This window comes from Amblyomma maculatum, chromosome 3 (genome assembly GCF_055883805.1).
Source record: "Amblyomma maculatum isolate TAMU_Amacu chromosome 3, ASM5588380v1, whole genome shotgun sequence".
In the NCBI taxonomy this organism is placed as follows: Eukaryota; Metazoa; Arthropoda; class Arachnida; order Ixodida; family Ixodidae; genus Amblyomma; species Amblyomma maculatum.
In genome coordinates, this window is record NC_139346.1 from 141,258,197 (window position 1) to 141,277,030 (window position 18,834).

Genomic DNA, 18,834 nt, shown 5'->3' on the forward strand with positions numbered 1-18,834 from the left:
TGTGGGATTGCCCCGAGGATGAGTGATGTGAAAGGGGGATCGAAGCAGGAACTGAGAGTGCAATCTGTTAGGCTCGCATATACGACGTTGCCTCGGAGGGGTAGTGCGGATGGTTGCACATAAAGTTCTTGGAGGGCGATGATATCATAAGGGGTGTGGGGGAGGATTTGGGCCAGCTCCGCATGCCTCCTACGGAGGGACTGAGTATTTCATGGAATGGTGGGGCGATAGGGCTTGTTTTTAGTTATTAAGGACTGCTTGGCTGGCTACCATTGCCACGTAGCTGGCACGCTCGCAAGAGGAGGAAGGAGGATCGTGATCGCACTGACGCGCTTACTCCGCAGTGCGCGAAGCGCGCAGAGCCTGACACCTGTTTAAATGCAAACGCGGCAGCTTTTTGTATGTTTGCATTGCTTGACGGTGCCCTTCGCTAGTCAACGAACTCTCGGCAAGCCCTTCTAAAGAATAGACGTCAGTTCAACTACGGTCATCAACCCCTCCCCTCATTTCGTTTTTAAATACAGGGAGGCAGCGCCCGTGTATGGAAACACATGTTTCCTTCGTGCGTTTCTATACCCGGTCTCCTCGTGTGGGTGCCTTGAGATTTCCTGATATTTTTTTCTAATGCTAATGCTATAAAATAAATTTCCAGAACTGCCCACCTTCCCGAGGAATCTGCTCATTTCCACCAGCTCCTACTAGCCAATAATGAAAAGTATGTGCATCTCATTACACCAAGGCTGTTTGTGGGCTACGAATGACGGCGTAATGCGGGGCTTCGGATGGTTTTCAACCACCAGTGGTTCTGCATGTTGGCTTTGCTCAACGCCGCAGTGGAACGTTCCATGTCACTTTCGACCACCTGTTATTCCTTAAGGTGCTATGATTGCATAGTATACGGGTGTTATTGTATTTTCCTTGGATCCTTCTGGTCATGTACTGCCGCGATTTCATCTCACATTTTTTTTTTCCAGCAGCCAAAGCCACTGAGCTGCTGCAGGAGAAAATTTAGAAAACAAGCTGGAGGGAGCAGCATTATGCTCCCTTAAATGAATGACCAGTATGAGGGGGCCAACAGCGAGATATATACTTCAGGCAAGCAACAACACTATTTTGGGAGATGTCCTGAAATGACTGTCGTTGTTCTCTTATTCCGTGGCGTGGAGTAATTGGCTAAACTTACGTGCCTAATATAAGCGGGCGCCCTTCACATAAGCGCAGTTCACCTGAACTGCTAATCACGTTGGAGGAAAACGGGGCACTCTGTTTACAGGATAGCAACAAGCCCCAGGAAGTTTTCAGGAACTAAAGAAAAACGGGTGAGCCGCAAGGCCTACAACTCAGCGAGGCTTTCATTTGCTTCTTTCTCGATAAAGAAAGTATTTCTCCTGTTGGAAACAGTGTAAACGTCCGATTTATTTGGCCTTTGGTTACGGGTATTGCATTTTTGTACAGGCCTCTAACAAATACGTAATTCAGGCAAAAAAAAAGCGCAGAGCACAAAACAAGAAGGCCGCTCCTTCACTTTCTTTCTTTCAAGACGTTGAAATGCGCCGTAAAACCCAGCGTTGCAGAAAACAAAATGAGTCATTTCATTCGCAAAGTCTTCAAGAGATGTATCTAATGGCAAAAATCTAAACGGACAAACAAAGAAAGTGACGCATGAATTCTCATTTTTTTCAGGCAATTCTTAAGCACTGCAAGCGGAACGCAAAATTCTTCAGAATGCTAGCTAATAATTACTGAAACCTAGCATAGCGTGGCAGAGCTTTTATTTGTAGCGAATTTTAATTCGAAGTCAGCTGAAAAATGTTGTTATGCATGCTGAAAATAAATACAAATACTAGCAGACCATGTAAAACTAAAATAATGCATCAAAAGGGCAGGACGCAGCGCATGCTAGCATTCAAATCGCGCGCCTTTCACTAAGACCGGAAGTGGTTGCCGCCGGCCGCTTGGTGCGCTACATTCAACTGAGCCGCTGGGCTCTATGGGAGTGTCCGCTCTTTACCAATCTCTTTCTATATGGTACAGTAGCTTTTTGTTCCTGCCTTAGTATGTATGTACAAAAAAATACTGAATAAAAAGGATTTGGATTTGGACAGCGACTGCCGTTGCGGTGACGACGGGTGCATCTCGTTAACAACCAGGTATTCCTCAGTCTCCTGTGGGCGTTCGCCATAGCGGGGTCGAGGCGCGTTTGGTGGAAATCCTCTTAACCTATTCTCCGGTATAAGCAATTGCGAATAATATAGACAGGTTCTCCAATGTGACAACAGAGCGGCCGTATGTTGTGCATGCGCCACAAGTGCGCCTTGCTGATAGCGGGACGCTGGTATTGCTGCGGCTCGACGGGGCGCAGGTAGCGAGGCTGTGATCCGGCAACGGGGTGGAATGAATGTGGCTCGAGGGCAGGTCGACGTAGGACATCACTATAAGTCATTATGCATGGCTCCGGTTGTGATGCTGGTGGTGGCTACACCGCTCGCCTGATTTCATCATGGATGAACTCCCTGGGAGAAGAATTCAGTGCAGGTGGAGCGCCCAAGTAGAGGTTCTGCAGCTATTCGCGGACAATGCTCCTCACAAGCTCCCGCGATCCCTCGTCCCTGGCTGCTGTCACGGCCACGCTGTAGGGTGTGGCCGCTACGCTTGCCTGACGGCCGTATTGAGTACTCCGTTCTTGCACTGAGCGCTCCATACTGGCAGCTTCTCTCACGAAATCTGCGACAGTTCTTGGAGGGTCGCGAATGAGGCCAGTGAACAACTATTCCTTCACCCCGCGAATGATGTGACATACTTTCATAGCTTCGGGCATGGTAGGGTCGGCCCGATTGAAAAGCTACGTCATGTCCGCGACAAACATGGCCACGCTCTCATTGGACTGTTAAGACGTCGAATGAAGGACAATCTCTGCGTTCTCTTTGCTTGCACTCTAGGTGAATGTTGTAAGCAACTAACCGCGAAAAGCTGCCCAGTTGACAAGGATGCCTCGTGGTTCTCAAACCACGTCTTGACCGAGTTTTGCAGTAGCGAAATAGACTAAGTCCTGCTTTGACCTTCTTTGATTTTGAAGTTCAAAGCACCAGCCTGGATCGTTTTCCGAAGTTTCACAGATTTCACAGTCTAAAAAAACAACACGAAGTCAGAGGCAGTACTAGATTACGTGCACAAAGTAAAACACCTTATCATGTGACTTAAAAAATGTCTGCAGCACAAAACTCGCCTGAAAGCTTTGTTGATCAGTATTCCCCATTCAAACAGTTCTAAAAAGAAACCAATCAATTGATGAACGTTACTTTCGGCATTCTCAATGCTTTTCTTGCAATTTTTGAAAACGTTTCTGCACTCCTGGAGCGCGGACCTGGCCCAAAAGCTCGCGCTTCACTCACTGCTGCGGCCGGCCGCCGGGCGCCAAGGAGAAAAAGCATGTCGTGCGCAGCGGTCGCCACCGCCGTGCGAGGAGAATCGAGGAGGAAAGCGCGGTGCACAGGAGGGTGTCGCTGCTTTCAAATTATCAAGGGATTTTAGGACAGGAGACACACGAGCGTTAACCTGAAACAGTTTATTTCGAAACACAGAACGCAATATAAAGGAAAATCGCTGTCTGACATCAAGCAAGCGCCACGGGCAAATTATTCAGTTGCATTGGCCATATTTAAACTTTCTCTTACACAGGGCGATAAAAGGCTTCGAAAGACAGGAAGCGATATAGCGCCCTGTCTAGAAAAAAAACTGAAATAAGTTGCGATGTCCCTGAACCGTTTGTTCGCTGCGCATGTGTGATGTCGGGCCACCACTTGTTTTATATTCCACTCTGTCTTCCGGAATAAACTTTTACAAGTTAGTTCTAGCGCTCGTGTGTTTCCAGATCCTTGCCGTCCTCATCTTCATTAGCGCTCGTACTTTAGTTTCAACACACACATCTTTGGTTGAGCTCTCGAGCGCTACATTTCCATCTTAACAAAGCAACATTTCACTGCAGCTACTTGATTCTAAAGGTAACGCGTGCCCGACAGCACAGCGATGCAAACGTACAAAGGAAGTTGCAACTGACACATAAAAAGAAGACATTTGGCTGTCATCTCAGTTTCTTATCGACCACAGCTGCGCACTGCTTGACTGTTCTACTAGATATGTGCCGCTGACTGTACAGGGTCTGAGAAATTAAGATTTTAAGTATTTTTGACAACGAATAATATAATGTAGATAGATGAAAAGCCATGATCATAACCGTAACTTCATTTCTATAGATTTGTGTTATTCTGCAATGAGGAATTTGTAAAGGCTCCGTTTGAACAGGCGCTGAAACGGATACTCGAAAAGGTGCAGACATCAAACTTTCTAGTGCAGGTTTCTTCTTGAAAGACGCATTATGCATCTTGTTTTTGTATGAATAACCTCATTTCATAACGCAATAAATAATTTATACTAGCAATTGTTTATGCTCTTTTAGTTTCAACTAAACAGTGGCTCAGTTGAAAGGAGGATTTAGCTAAGGAGGCATGCAACGAAATTGCACTATCAGTACCATTGCATACTTGTAATTCATTACGATGCCTTAACCAGAATGCTTCAGTGAACAGAATGATAACATACAATGTAAGGTAAGTGACATGTTTGTATACAATGGAGGTAATCGTTTCAATAGGCTGGCTTTGCGGAAAAATCGACAGCCCTTAGGTGAGCTGATTTTGTTGGGGCGCGAACAATGGCTTTCAACTAACAGAGAATTGTGCATCAACCCACACGGCTATACCAGATTTAATGAATGAAATGTCACCGCAATAATTGATTTCACTAAGCAGCCGTGCAGCAGTAAACATAATACCATCCCGAACTCTATTATAAGCACAAGTGTGGCAGATCTGTCAGACTAAGGTGAGAACATATATGTGAAATGCCTGTGTTATAGAGCATTGCAGTGTGCTTACAAACGTGATATGCAGCAAAATCGCATATTAGTGTGCTATGTCCGGTGCTGTATTCATACAGCAATTCAAATTATTCATGAATGCATAAAACATTGTTGTAACTTTGTGTGCATTTGCACCCATGGTGTTAAAAATGTTCAACAGTATGAAATCGCAGTAAACATTTCGCTATCGACTAGATTCAATCACACACAATACCTACAATGCACGTGCTCAGCATCCGCAAATTCTTTATCTCGCATATATCAAGCTACCGCTTAATGGGCCGCTTAATGAACGACTTAATGGACGCCAATTTTACTTTTCCATGTACGCAGTTCCTTCTATATGAGACCGAAACAGATGCCTCGTGAAGGCCTCAGTGGTTGGCTGGGAGGTGAATGCAGAACGGCATGGCTATGTTGATGGCATAACTGAGTGGCCAATGGCCCAGTGGAAGCTCATTGTTTCGGGTCACCACCAGTGCCTCTTATTCAGTTTTCTATTCCCATATTTCTTATTTATATTCCCATGTTTTAGTTTTCTAGACCATATTTCAAGCCTAAAAGATTTCATAGCGCTATTATTTGCACTCATGTGCATAAATTATGCGTCTTCACGCTTGGCTGCGAATATCCCGACGTGTTAAATGCGGCCTTATTAAGAGATTTTTTTTTCTTTGTATGTATCTAGGTGGCATTTGTCGAAGTACGCATACGCTTCGAGTCTCTATATATGCACGCGTGACAACTGTTTCAACGTGGGTAGTAGAAGCACGGCTGCTAGAATATGTCCTCCGTTGCGTCTTTATGTGCCTTCCTAGGATTCTTTTTTGCGTGCACTCCAGACCATGAATCCGCTGTCGCATTTGACACGGATGCAATGAAGGTAAATAAACAGAATTTTTGTATCTCGTAAGATACCAATACGGATAATTTGCCATGTTGCCCAACGGACTGTTAGTCCTTGTTCTCAATGGATTTTGTAAGGTTCTTTGTAAAATATATTCTGATTTGGAGTCTTCATTAATGGGCATCAAACTTTACATATAGCAGGCCCTTATGGCCTCAGTTCGGCCAACAAATGACACAGTAGAAAGGGCTAGAAAGTACTTCACGCCAGCAGTAAGTAAGAATTTTTACTTCAGGCACAACAAAAAAAAAATAACTTGGTGGGCTATGCAGAATGTCCCGTGTTTTCTGAAATTCAGTACCTTCTCATGTTCTTGCCACACCCTTCATGAGCGAAGTAGTGGTATCAGATCAAGAACTTCAACCACCGGCATGCCTCCAGCTTCAATGTGTTGTCTGGAGTTCGTCATTCTGGGGTAATCAACACATGGGCATTGCTTCATAGCCTTTGCGTACAGTCCACAAAATTACGGCTCACTTGAAGGCGTCGTCGACGCTCTCTTTTGATTGTTTATCGTTACACTGAGTGCATTATTTGTTCGAGTAAATTTTTTTTAAACGGTGACTTTTGCGAAATTTATTACGCCCTTTGTGCCACTTTAAACATTTCTGGTCACATATGTATGCACCGAATGCACTTTAGAATAACTTCTAATGTTTTATATTTTACAATGTAGATGGAATATTATGGTGGCGTTGTTTTACGTGGCCTGGCAGACTGCGCGTGTGATTTTAATGAAGCAGTGGCTCTGAAAGTTGGTTCGCGTACTCATTCATGTGTGAATAACAGTACCCCATTGTCTACGGCGGTGGTGAAGGAACGATGAATACTGGTCTGCTTTCGCACAGCTGGCTGCAGCTTTTTTGCGTTTTAGCATATATATATATATATATATATATATATATATATATATATATATATATATATATATATCTTAAACTTAAGTACTTTACTAACAACCACAAATTTTGTATCATCATTTGGTGCAAGACGGCTCTACGGACCGTAAATTAATGATTTAGTAGCAATTAAACTCATGAGCGCACCGATTAATTTTCTTACGTCAATTTCAGCCTTAAAAATTCGCTCGTTAGCCTTCAGTCATTCACTTATTACTATAGCTCTTTCTTTGTCATGTCAAGTGAAAAATTACGTGCTCAGGTTTCGTGTGTTTCAATAGTTCCAACAGTCCATAAATACGTTTACTAAACAACAATCACTGCCTTATTGAACACCGTTTTGTAATGCTTGATTGGCAGTCATAATGGCTGGAGACTAGCTCGCAAAATATTCTCACGATATAAGTAAGCTTAAGCCTCACGACACGTTTAATAACAAATCCAACACCCTCCGAAGCAGTCAGTAGTCTATGCTACCCTGAAAAAACAGTGGCTATTGTATTCTTAGATTTGCCTTCAGGGTTAAAATTTGAGATACGTTACCCAAACCGTTGACGGTAGATAGAACATTTCAATTTCTACTAGATTCATTGCTGAAATAAATGTTATTTTTGGTACATGTTTATGCAGTTATCGAGAAATTAAACGAGTCAAACCTCATAATGCTTCCTTTTTCGTAGTTTTTCTAGCTCACATAATGATAGTTTTTATTTATTGACCGCGACCTTCGGATACACATAGACATCAAAGATCAAGCAAGCCAATGATGGGCTCGAAACGGGAGTAGCAGTTATTACTATTAATCAGCCTCTGATGAATGTGCAGAAAGGTGGTGTGTAAGTCATGGTATTGTGATTTTCAGAGTTTTATTGAGAAGAATAAACTGTGCTGGTGCGTTGCATTACTCAAGCTGCTGTTTGAAAATAGTTGGCTGCATTCTCAGGGCGCCCTCGCGTTGACAGATTGTAGCCGAAGAAGACAAAGCGCGAGCATTCGGTGAAGAAAGAAGCTGCTACCTTGAAAAGTTTCCTGATCACACTGTAATTGCCACTTGTGCGTCTGTGACTGCGCAGAAAGCAGCGATTGGAATTTTTTAACATTCTCTTTGCTGGAGTTTTTCGGAGCTTGTCCCGGATTATACACGGATATTTTTAGCAGAGTTTATGGCAATTGGGATAGCACTACTAAAAGTTCCCAGCAGTCAAGCAAAAATAATTTTTCTATCAGACTCTCTTTCTGTTTTGTTGTCACTGGAGTCAGCACGAGATGCTCTTAGCCGCTCACTAAAGTATTTCATACCGGGGTGGATGAAAGAAATACGTGTAAAGAAGAAGTTCCGATTAAGCGGTCAGATAGACGAGAACGAGGAAGAGGAGGTGCTTTTGCGGACTAGCTGACTAAACGTTGCAGCGAAGGGGGCACGTGCTGTGGGTATGTTGCGCAGGTTAAGCAATCCAAGGTCTGGGATGCGGCGAGACGCACTTTTAATGATTTATGTTATGTATGTACGCCCAATTATAGAATTTGGATCTGTGTTTTTTTCTGGTTCACCTGCTTACAAAATTCGTCCGCTTGTTCTTTTAGAGCGGGAAGCGCTTAGATTATGTCTTGGGCTCCCCGAATTCGTGGCTAAAATGTATTATACCTTGAAGCCCGAATACCACCGTTGTTAACTAGATTACAATTCTTGACTGTCCAGACGTATCTGAAAATATATGAATCACAATTCCACCGCTCCATATCAATTTTTTGTTGCGAGCCAGACTCCTTTTTTGGGGTCAGATGGCCTCGGTTTCATACCCCGCAGGTAATTCTAGTGCAAAATCTGTTACAACCTTTGCACGTAGTCCTTTCTAACATCCTTCCAACAAAAGTAAGTGCATCGTCGGTTCAAATTGTCTATGATGACATTTTCCCAAATAATGCAAAACACTTACCACCTCACATTTTAAATGGATTATTAGAACATTTACAAAGTCTTCCCGTTAGCATAACGATAGCAACGGATGCTTCTCAATTTAATGAAAAAGCCGGCGTTGGAATATACAGTCCGCTTTTAGACTGGGCTTTTTCAGTCTGTCTTCCGGATTTTACTCCAATTTTCCAGGTGGAGTTGCTGGCGGTGGTGCTTGCTCTGCGCAAACTAGACCCAACATACTCAACAGTGGCTGTAATTACAGACTCTTATTCTTTGTGCTTGTCGCTTTCTTCGAATATGCACTCGCCAATTTTAAACACCTTTCTTTCATTGCTCCCCTCACATTTGAGCCTCATACATATAGTGTGGGTACCAGGACACAGCAATGTGACAGCCAATGAGGTTGCAGACAGACTAGCCAAAGATTCTCTGAACGGCCCTGTATTGCTCATCCTCCCGGCAACAGCGTACATAACAGCAGCACGATTTTGGCGGCGTGCATTATTAAGCACGCAGTCTGGATCTATTTTATCCTCGGATGACTACCTGCACCTCAAGTATTCCAGGAATAGGAAATCATGTCAATCAAGGCAGACTGAGGTCTCTTTAACCAGGCTACGCTGTCGTATTCCGCCCCTAAATTTCTATATGCACAGGTCTGGTTTGGCGCTTTCTCCTGTCTGCACATTCTGCGGGGAACCGGAAACAATAGACCATTTCTTGATATTTTGCCGTTGTTTTACCATGATGAGAAAGCGGTACTTAGAGAAGCCGTTACAACAGCTGGGTCTTACTTTGAGCAGCCAAATTTTATTATCGTTCGGTGCCACCATGCTTGGGTACAGCCACAGGTATGTTTTCAACGTCATTCAAAACTTCTTAATAGAAACAAAACATCTACCTGGCTAATATGCTTTGAAGTTTTAATCTGTACATATAAATCTTACTATTATTCTACTGCGTGCGTTAGTATTGACTCTTATATATTTTGGTTTATCATATTTGCATTTCCTTGTCTATTCCCTAGCATTTATTATTATTTTATTTTTTTCCAGTGTAGTTATACATCTCAAAATCTAATATATCAGCACCCCAATTCTTGGCCGATCCTCCTGTGTGGGTATGTGCCATCACATTAGAGGAGAACAACAACAACGTTAAGCCACCAACGCTCCGGTTCTGCTCGCTACCAGTGCCCGCTACCAGTGCCTGGATCCCCGCTGAACACTTGGTCGAGGTCGCGGGATTTATCTTCCATTTCCTCGCCCTGGCGCTCCGTAGCCGCCAAATTCCGACCTCAATGACTGATTCCAGCGCCAACACCACTGGCCCCGCTCCATCGGCCCCTTCTATTCCATGCACCGGGGTACTTGGACAGCGGGACCCGCCGATCTTCAGCGGTACCGACGTTCAGGCCGTGGAGTACTGGCTCTCTTTGTATGAACGCGTAAGAACCCCCAATAAGTGGGATGACTTCCTGAAACTTAACAATGTGGTCTTCTACCTGACCCAAGTAGCAAAGTTATGGTTCACAAATCACAAGGCTGACATTTCAACTTGGGCCTCGTTCAAATCCCGATTTGTGGATGTCTTCGGTCGCCCTACGGCCCGCAAGCTTTGCGCCGAACACCGTTCGCGCGAGCGGGTGCAGCAGACATATGGTGAGGCTACCACAAAATATATGGTGAGACTATCACAAAATATAAGATAATATGCCTCTGCCCGTGCCACTAGGTATAGCAGACATATATTATGCTGAGGCATGAAAAGTAAAGAAAAATAAAGAGCCTCTGCCCGTGCCACACAGTATAACGGGCTAGGTATAACAGACAGGCGGAACCTTCACTGGCTACATCGAAGATGATTTAGATTTGTGCCACCGTGTAAATACATTGATGAGTGAAGCCAAAAATATACGCCACATCATGATGGGAATCAATGAAGGTGTATTCAACATCCTCATGGCAAAAGAGCCCCGCACTTTCAGTGATGTTGTCACGATGTGTCAAAGTTACGACGACCTTCGTCGCCAACGCGTCGTCCCTCGACAACCTGCACCTACGATCTTGGCTACGGCAAATGCCACTCTAAGCTCCACACTTATTCAAGAAATCAAAGACTTCGTACAGGAAGAAGTTGCAGGGCAATTATCGCTAATTCCACACGTTCCGCATTCCAGCTCACACCTGGCTCCGACCACGCCAGGTTATTCAGGAACAAGTTGCCGACGCACTTCCACCCCCGAAAACCTACTCTTCATGCCGCTCCACTGACAGCTCCGCTCATTCATGCCGACGCTCTTCCGATGTCCGAACCCACTCCACTGTCTTATGCTGAGGTTGCCGCAAGACCACCCCCTCCTACGCCTTTTCCATCATATGGTCCACCTCAGCGCGCATTTTTCACTCAGCGCCGTGCGCCACCTATTCTACGCCCTTGGCGCACATCTGACAACCGGCACATTTGCTTTGCATGGGGTCTCCCTGGCCATGTTGCACGCCTGTGCCGCCGTCGCTTGACCCCGTACGCTTTCGATCGGAGCCCGGTTGCCTACCCACAGCCGCCGTCCCCACCCCGTGCGCCACCTCAGCTCGTGTCTGACTTTGACCACTTCTCGCACGACCACCGCCACACTTCTCCGCGTCGTCGCTTGCCGTCACCGATGCGTCGTCGCTCTACCTCGCCAATGCCGGAAAACCACTAGACGCAGTTCAGCAGGCAAGAACTGCGCTTTCGTCGACAAGTGAAAGTCCTGCTTCGCCACCAAACAATTTAATCGAACTTACCATTGAAAATGTTTGTACTCTTGTGCTTGTAGATACTGGTGCTGCTGTGTCGATTATTGACATTAGACTGCGCCGCTTGTTACGAAACGTTGTTCTGCCGTATTCTGGGATTTCTTTGCGCACCGCCCCTGCTCAACACACCGAACCGCTCGGTACCTGCACGGCTCGAGTCACCATTCAGGTCGTCCGCTATGTCATCAGTTTTATCGTTCTCCGTGACTGCTCACATGACATTATTTTAGGATTGGACTTCTTGTGTCGCAATCGCGCCGTAATTCATTGCGCTCGTGCCGAAGTACAGCTTTCAGCGCTGTGCACCGCACCGAGCGTCGCTAACGTTCTTGGGGAAGCCAAATGCCACGTTGCAGATGCTACTGATATCCCGCCTTCATCTGCTGCGATTGTGCCTATAAACTGTGCCTCCCTACAAGACTCTACAGTGCTCTTCACCCCATCTTCCCTTTTCGTCTCACGACGCTGTCTTCCCCTCCCCTGCGCCGTCCTTAGCGTACGATGCGTCCGCACTGAACACGTCGTTAGTAATGATTCGTTCTAGCCACTCAAGTTGCAACTTGGCGAGTTCGTTGGGCATGCCGAGCCTGTTCGATCAGAAACTTTTGTGACCATCCCGCCACTTCTCTCCACCTGCGCCTACACAATCCGCGACAACGTCAGTGCCCTTAGCTCACCCCGTTCCTCGTATCCTTCGTCGCCTCTGGCTGCCTTCGATAAAGCCATCGACAGTGCGCTTGCTCCAGATCAACGCGCCAAGCTGATCGACTTGCTAAACCGATTCCGAGCTTCCTTTGTCATCCAGCAGCTATCCTTGGGTCGTACATCAACTGTTGACCAACACATCTATACCGGTGCGCACGCCCCATTACGCCAGCGTCCTTATCGTGTATCACCCTCAGAGCGGCGTATTATTGATTAACAAGTCGACGAGATGCTCAGTAAGGGTGTCATTCAGCCTTCCAGTAGCCCTTGGGCGCCCCCGGGCGTTTTAGTCAAGAAAGACGAGTCTATTCGATTCTGTGTGGATTACCGCCGCCTTAATGCGATCGCACGAAAGGACGTCTATCCGCTACCACGCATAGACGACGCGCAGGATACTTTGCATGGAGCAGAATTTTTCTCTTCAATCTATTTACGTTCTGGCTACTGGCAAGCTCCAATGGCTGAGGACGATCGCCCCAAGACAGCTTTTCTCACCCCCGACGGGTTCTTTGAGTTCATTGTCATACCGATTGGCCTGTGTAACGCGCCCGCCACTTTTGAACGCATGATGGATAATATTTTCTGCTGTTTGAAGTGGCATACATGTTTCTGCTACTTGGATGATATCGTCGTATATTCACCAGACTTCGCGACCCACCTAGCTCGCCTTGAAACTGTCTTGCAATGTCTTAGCGATGCCGGTCAGCAGCTCAATCTGGAAAAGTTCCATGTCGCCGCTCGGTATCTCAGTATTTTAGGGCATTCAGTGTCTAAGGATGGCATCCTTCCAGATCCGTGTAAACTCCGCGCTGTCGCTGAGTTCTCGAAGCCGACATCTATCAAGCAATTAGCAGCTTTATAGGCTTATATATGCTCCTATTTTAGGCGTTTCGTTCGGAACTTTGCGACCATCATTGCCCCTCTGACGCGACTTCTCAGCGCTCACAAAGATCTTTCTGCCTGGTCGCAGGCTTGCGTTACTGCTTTCACGAAATTGCGCTCGATACTTACCTCACCCCCCGTATTGCGCCATTTTGACCCGGCTGTTTCTACCGAAGTGCACACCGATGCCAGCGACGCCGGCCTCGGCGCTGTTCTTGCCCAACGAAAATCCGGTGTTGATGAATACGTTGTGGCGTACGCAAGTCGAACATTGACCAAGGCCGGGACCAACTACTCGGTGACAGAAAAGGAATGCTTGGCTATTGTTTCGGCGCTTCAGAAATTTCGGCCATACTTGTATGGGCGCCCTTTCGATGTTGTTACAGGCCACCACGCTTTGTGCTGGTTCTCTTCATTAAAAGACCCCACCGGCCGTCTCGCCCGCTGGTCGTTTAGACTGCAAGAATATGGTATACGAGTTATCCATCGTACAGGGCGCAAGCACTCCGACGCAGACACTTTATCTTGCTTGCCGGTGCCTCCTGACGCTCCGTTGTTCTCTGCCCCCAGCTCCGCCTTGTCCCCCTGTCCATCGACGACATGCCATCAGAACAGCGCAAGGATCCGTGGCAAACATCACTAATCGATCTTCTTACGAATTCGTCACTTTCACCGTCTCCTCGCGCCCTTCGTCGTCAAGCGCAGCATTTCGCCCTTCGTGGCCGTGTCCTCTATCGACGCAGTTATATGCCAGATGGCCGTAATTGGCTGCTAGTCGTACTTCGTCACCATCGTAGTGATATCTGTGTTTCTTATCATAACGATCCGCAGTGTGGCCATGTGGGTGCATTTAAAACTTATGAACGGTTGCGACAGCGCTTCTACCGGCGCGGTATGTATACCTTCATCAGTAAGTGTGTGCGCTCATGCATCGATTACCAGCGTCGCAAGCCTCCTCCTCTCCATCAGCTGGCTCCACTATAGAATCTTCCGTGCCCATACCGGCCATTCGATCGTGTTGGCGTCGATTTGTATGGACCTCTGCCATATACACCTGCAGGGAATCGCTGGATCATCGTGGCCGTCGATCACCTTACTCGCTATGCGGAGACAGCAGCACTCCTGGAGGCCATCGGATCAAATATCGCGTCCTTTCTTCTTCATTTCATTCTGCGGCACGGAGCCCCTCGTGAACTTCTAAGTGATCAAGGCAAATCTTTCCTATCCGAGGTTGTCGAAGCGGTCCTACGTGAATGTCAGAGCATCAACCGGACAGCCAGCGCGTACCACCCTCAAACCAACGGCCTCACAGAGCGCTTCAGCCGCACACTCGGTGACATGATATCCAAGAACATCGCCTCCGACCACTCATATTGGGACAAAATTCTCCCATTTATAACCTATGCCTACAACACCGCCGTTCAGGCAACTACCGGATTCTCGCCATTTTTTCTGCTGTACGGGCGTGAACCTTCGTCTCCACTCGACACCATCCTCCCCTACCGTCCTGATATCTCAGAGTATATACATCACTTTCAGCAGCTGCCAGGCACACTGAAGAATGTCGCAAGCTTGCTCGCTCGCTTCGGACGAGCAAGCCCAGAAGAAAGCGCACAACGACAGCGGCCACTCTGTCCACCGATTCTCTCCCGGTTCTCACGTATAGCTCTGGGTCCCATCGACGCCACCAGGTCTGACCAGCAAGTTTACTTCCAAATACCACGGACTCTATCTAGTGCTCCAACAGACTCCTCCCATCAGATACCTAGTTGAACCATTAGCCGCTTCTCCCGACCTTCGCCGCCGTAGGCGTGAGATTTTTCACGTCGACCGCTTAAAGCCTTATTACGATCCTGCTATCATTTAGTCTCCTTGAGTCGCCAGGATGGCTCCTCTTTTCTGCGGGGCCAGATTGTAAAGAAGAAGTTCCGATTAAGCGGACAGATAGCCGAGAACGAGGAAGAGGAGGTGCTTTAGCGGACTACCTGACTAAACGTTAGGCCACCACCGCTCCTGTCCTGCTCGCTACCAGTGCCCGCTACCAGTGCCTGGATCCCCGCTTAACATACGCTTCATCTGGGCGCCCGGTCACAGCGGTATTTTCCAGAACGAAGCGGCAGATTTCTTGGCTAAATCAGCTCTTGATGCATCTGTTTCATGCACCATCCCTATTATCATCATTTTTGGAAGGTCCTCTTCTTAGCGTTATCAATACCTAGCCGCTTCATTCAATGATCCCTTACTATCTACAGCCGAACACCAGCATCTCATATACTCATGGAAAGTTCATTAATGTAAACCACGGCAGTGTGAAGTACCGATGACTCTCATGAGATGCAGGATTCCTCGCCTAAATCTTTATTTATGTAGATGCAGGATCAGCCCCACAAACATTTGTGAGGCTTGCAGTAAGATTGAAAATATTGATCACTTCCTACTCGCTTGCCGAAGGTTTTCACATCAGAGGAGGGTGCATTTAGAAACTCCAATTGCACTCTTGGGATTTACGTTGTCGGTCCCGCTTCTACTCTCCTTCGGTGCGATTGCGGAAGGATTTGCGTTGCCACACATTTGTCAGTACTTACATAACTACATCACAGCTACGTACAGATCGCCTTGCTAATTGTATTCCAAATTTACTAACTTCGAAATTTTTTATTCGTATTTTTCCTTTCAATTTCGTGATCCTAAATCTTATGTTTTTGTTTAGTTGACAATTACTTTAATGCACTAATTCAGTTTGCGTAGGACATTTGGCAGTCCACACTGCACCCTGGCCAATCCCCCTTCGAGGCTGTGCCATATATTCAAGAAAGAAGAAGACGCTGATGCGGGCGATCCTTTCGGTGTTCTGGGGATCGCCGCCATCGCGCAGGTTTCTACTGCTGCCCTGCTGACCTGCGGTCGCTGTCGTCGTCCCGTTCTTTGGCTAGGACATGACATTTGGTGAAGTCGCCAAGTATACGAATCTCATGCAGCATAGCTCTACACGTAATTCAAGCTCGGTCTTAAGTCCAGGCCGCCAAATTTTCTTGGCTGCTACAGCATCTGAAACCCGAGCCAGTCGACGTCACCAAGGCCAAGCGCCGGAATTCAGACTCTTGCCCGAGGGGAAGACCGCCAGGGCGAACGTCACCATGTCCTTCCAGCTGCAGCAAACCGAGAGTGCGGCTGCTGCGCGGATTATCTACGTGCCGGCGACCCTAAGGACCGTCACCCAATTTCGTGGCGGTGGCTTGGAAGATGTTGAAGACTAGGTTCAACATTACGAGTGGGTTGCCGCCACAACGAGTGGACCCCGGATCAGTGCCTTCTGAATATCTACTTCTATCTGGAGGCAACGGCATGATACTGCTTCGAGAACTACGAGTCCTCGTTCACCTCTTGGGAGCTCTGCAAGAACGAATTGTTGCGCACGTTTGCGAACCAGCACCAGCGAAAGCACTCCGAAGATCTCCTCCAAGCTCGAATTTAGGGCCCTGCCGAAAGTGTGAGAAGCTTTGTAGAGGACGGGCTGTGCCTAAGTGCTCGCGCGGACCCAGAGACTACGGAGGGAAAAAAGTGCACGCCTTTATGCGGGGCATCCGAAATGAGATCTTTGGCGGACTTATATGCGATCCGCCGATTACAGTAGCCAGTTTTGTGGCCGACGCGGCTAACATTGAGCGCGCATTGGCCACGCGAACAAGCCACTATCAGCGACTGGTAACCTACCGTAACGTCTCGAGCCTTGCCTCGGCTGGACCTAGTGGTGCTGGCCTCACCAACATCCGCGAAATCATTCGCGAAGTCGTGCGCGAGGAGCTCAAGAGGTTTTTCCCAGCTCCTGAGCAGCCTTCCCCAGTATCCATCGCTACGGCCGTTCGTGAGGACGTGCGATAGGCACTCAAACCAGAAGCCATCTCTACTGGGCCAATGGTTGCTGGTGCAGAACAACAGCCGGCTGAACGTTATGCTGCCATTCTCCGTCGGCCTCCGCCCGTACCTCACCAGTACCAACGGGCTACGGATTCTGGGTCTCGACGCCATGAATTCCTGGCACAGCATGACACATAATCGAAGCCGCGGATACGATGAAAAGCCGACGTCTGGAGAACTGCGGACAGCCGACCGTTGTGTTTCCACTGTGGTGAACCTGACCATATCTACCGCCACTGCCCATACCAAGATCTCGGCTTGCGAGGATTCAGCCGGAGCGACCGGCTACTTCGTTACGCTGAATAACCTCTAGACATCTAGGAGTGTCGTCGACGCACTTCCCCTCCGATGCGAACCGATGACCGTGAATATCTTCGACGCTCTTCATCGCCGATGCAAACCGATGACCATGTATCCCGCTCGCACTCGCCACGCCACGCTCCCACGCCTTCTCTCATGTCTCGCCATGAGAGCTTGTCTCCTCTACGTCGTCGGGAAAGCTGAGTGCAGCGAGGCCTGGAGGTAGCGTTGCCGAATTCGGCCGAAAGAAAACGCCTCCACGTACGTTTGACATCAATCACGAACAACGGCACACGCGGAAACGAAAACTGTTTTGCGGCCTCTAGTAATGTAGGCGTTATTATCAACGGTCACGTGGTCACTGCACTCGTTGACACTGCCGCCGATTACTCGGTATTCAGCGGTAAGTTATGTCGTCGACTTTGGAAGGTTACCGCCCAATGGAATGGACCTCCGATACACCTCGTCGTTCCAGTTGGAAAATGTACCGCCCGCGTCGAAATTCACGGTGAGACATGTCCCGTCAAATATGTGATCTTAGAGAATTGCTCCAAGGATGTTATTCTCGGAATGACCTTCCTTCGTGAATATGGCGCAGTCATCTATATAGGGCAGAATACGTTAACCCTCCGAAAGCGTACTTTACTGCCGAGGCTTCGTAGAGCCACCCCAGTTGCGCTTAAAGTTGATGCCAAGCATGTGAGCCTGCCACCGCGCTCGACACTATTTCTACCTGTTCGAGCCGAGACCTGTGGCGAAGGCCTCCTGGAAGGAAGTGTACAAATGTTGGTTTGAAGGAAATTGGTGTTGCAAAGGGAATAGACGATGTTCAGGGATGACGTGCCAACATCTTGGTGACGAACTTTAGGAACGAGCCGCAGGACGTGACAAAAGTGGCAGTTAAAGCCCATAGAGAAGAGATAAGTTACACTCGTGAGGCTGTTGTGTTGCCTAAAAGGGATATTCCGCCCGAACCACACGAGGAAGAAAAAACCTTGCAAGTGAGCATCGAGGAAAAACTTCAGTCGTTCCAGACACGCGATTTGCTCGAACGTTTGCATCGTTACCGCGATTGTTTTTCAACGACATCCAGCGTTCGCCAGACACCTGTCGCAAAACAGAATTATTGTCGATGGCGCGGCCCACCCGATTCGCCAACCACCGTACCGAGTTTCCGTGAAGGAAAGAGAAACATTACAGAACAAGTGCGGGAAATGCTACATGAAGATGTCATCCAGCCTTCAAACAGTGCGTGGGGCGCACCTGTTGGGCTGGTAAAGAAAAAAGATGGGACGCTTTGGTCTGTGTGGACTACAGACGACTCAACAAGGGGACAAAGAATGGTGTATATCCACTGCCGCGAATCGACGACACCCTCGATCTGCTTCGTCACGCCGGCTACTTTTCGTCTATCGATTTGAAAAGTGGATACTAGCAGATCAAATTTAATGAGCGAGACCGGGAGAAGACTGCGTTTATAACACCGGATGGCCTTTACGAGTTCACGGTGATGCCGTTGGCGTATTTATAGTGACCGCAATATTTCAACGCATCATGGACACTGTGCTCGCCAGACTGAAGTGGCAGAC

General features: G+C 47.6%; 1 protein-coding gene across 2 annotated transcripts in view; it reads left to right on the forward strand.

Moving 5' to 3' along the window:
* The first annotated feature begins 5,673 nt into the window (after window positions 1-5,673).
* The window catches only part of LOC146196213 (uncharacterized), a 65,290-nt gene continuing 52,129 nt past the window's right edge, over window positions 5,674-18,834 (forward strand). For both annotated transcript variants that reach the window (XM_084596350.1, XM_084596351.1), the window contains exon 1: window positions 5,674-5,801. In XM_084596350.1, the coding sequence (XP_084452476.1) occupies window positions 5,703-5,801 (99 nt within the window). In that variant the 5' untranslated portion in view covers window positions 5,674-5,702. The remainder of the gene's footprint in view (window positions 5,802-18,834) is intronic.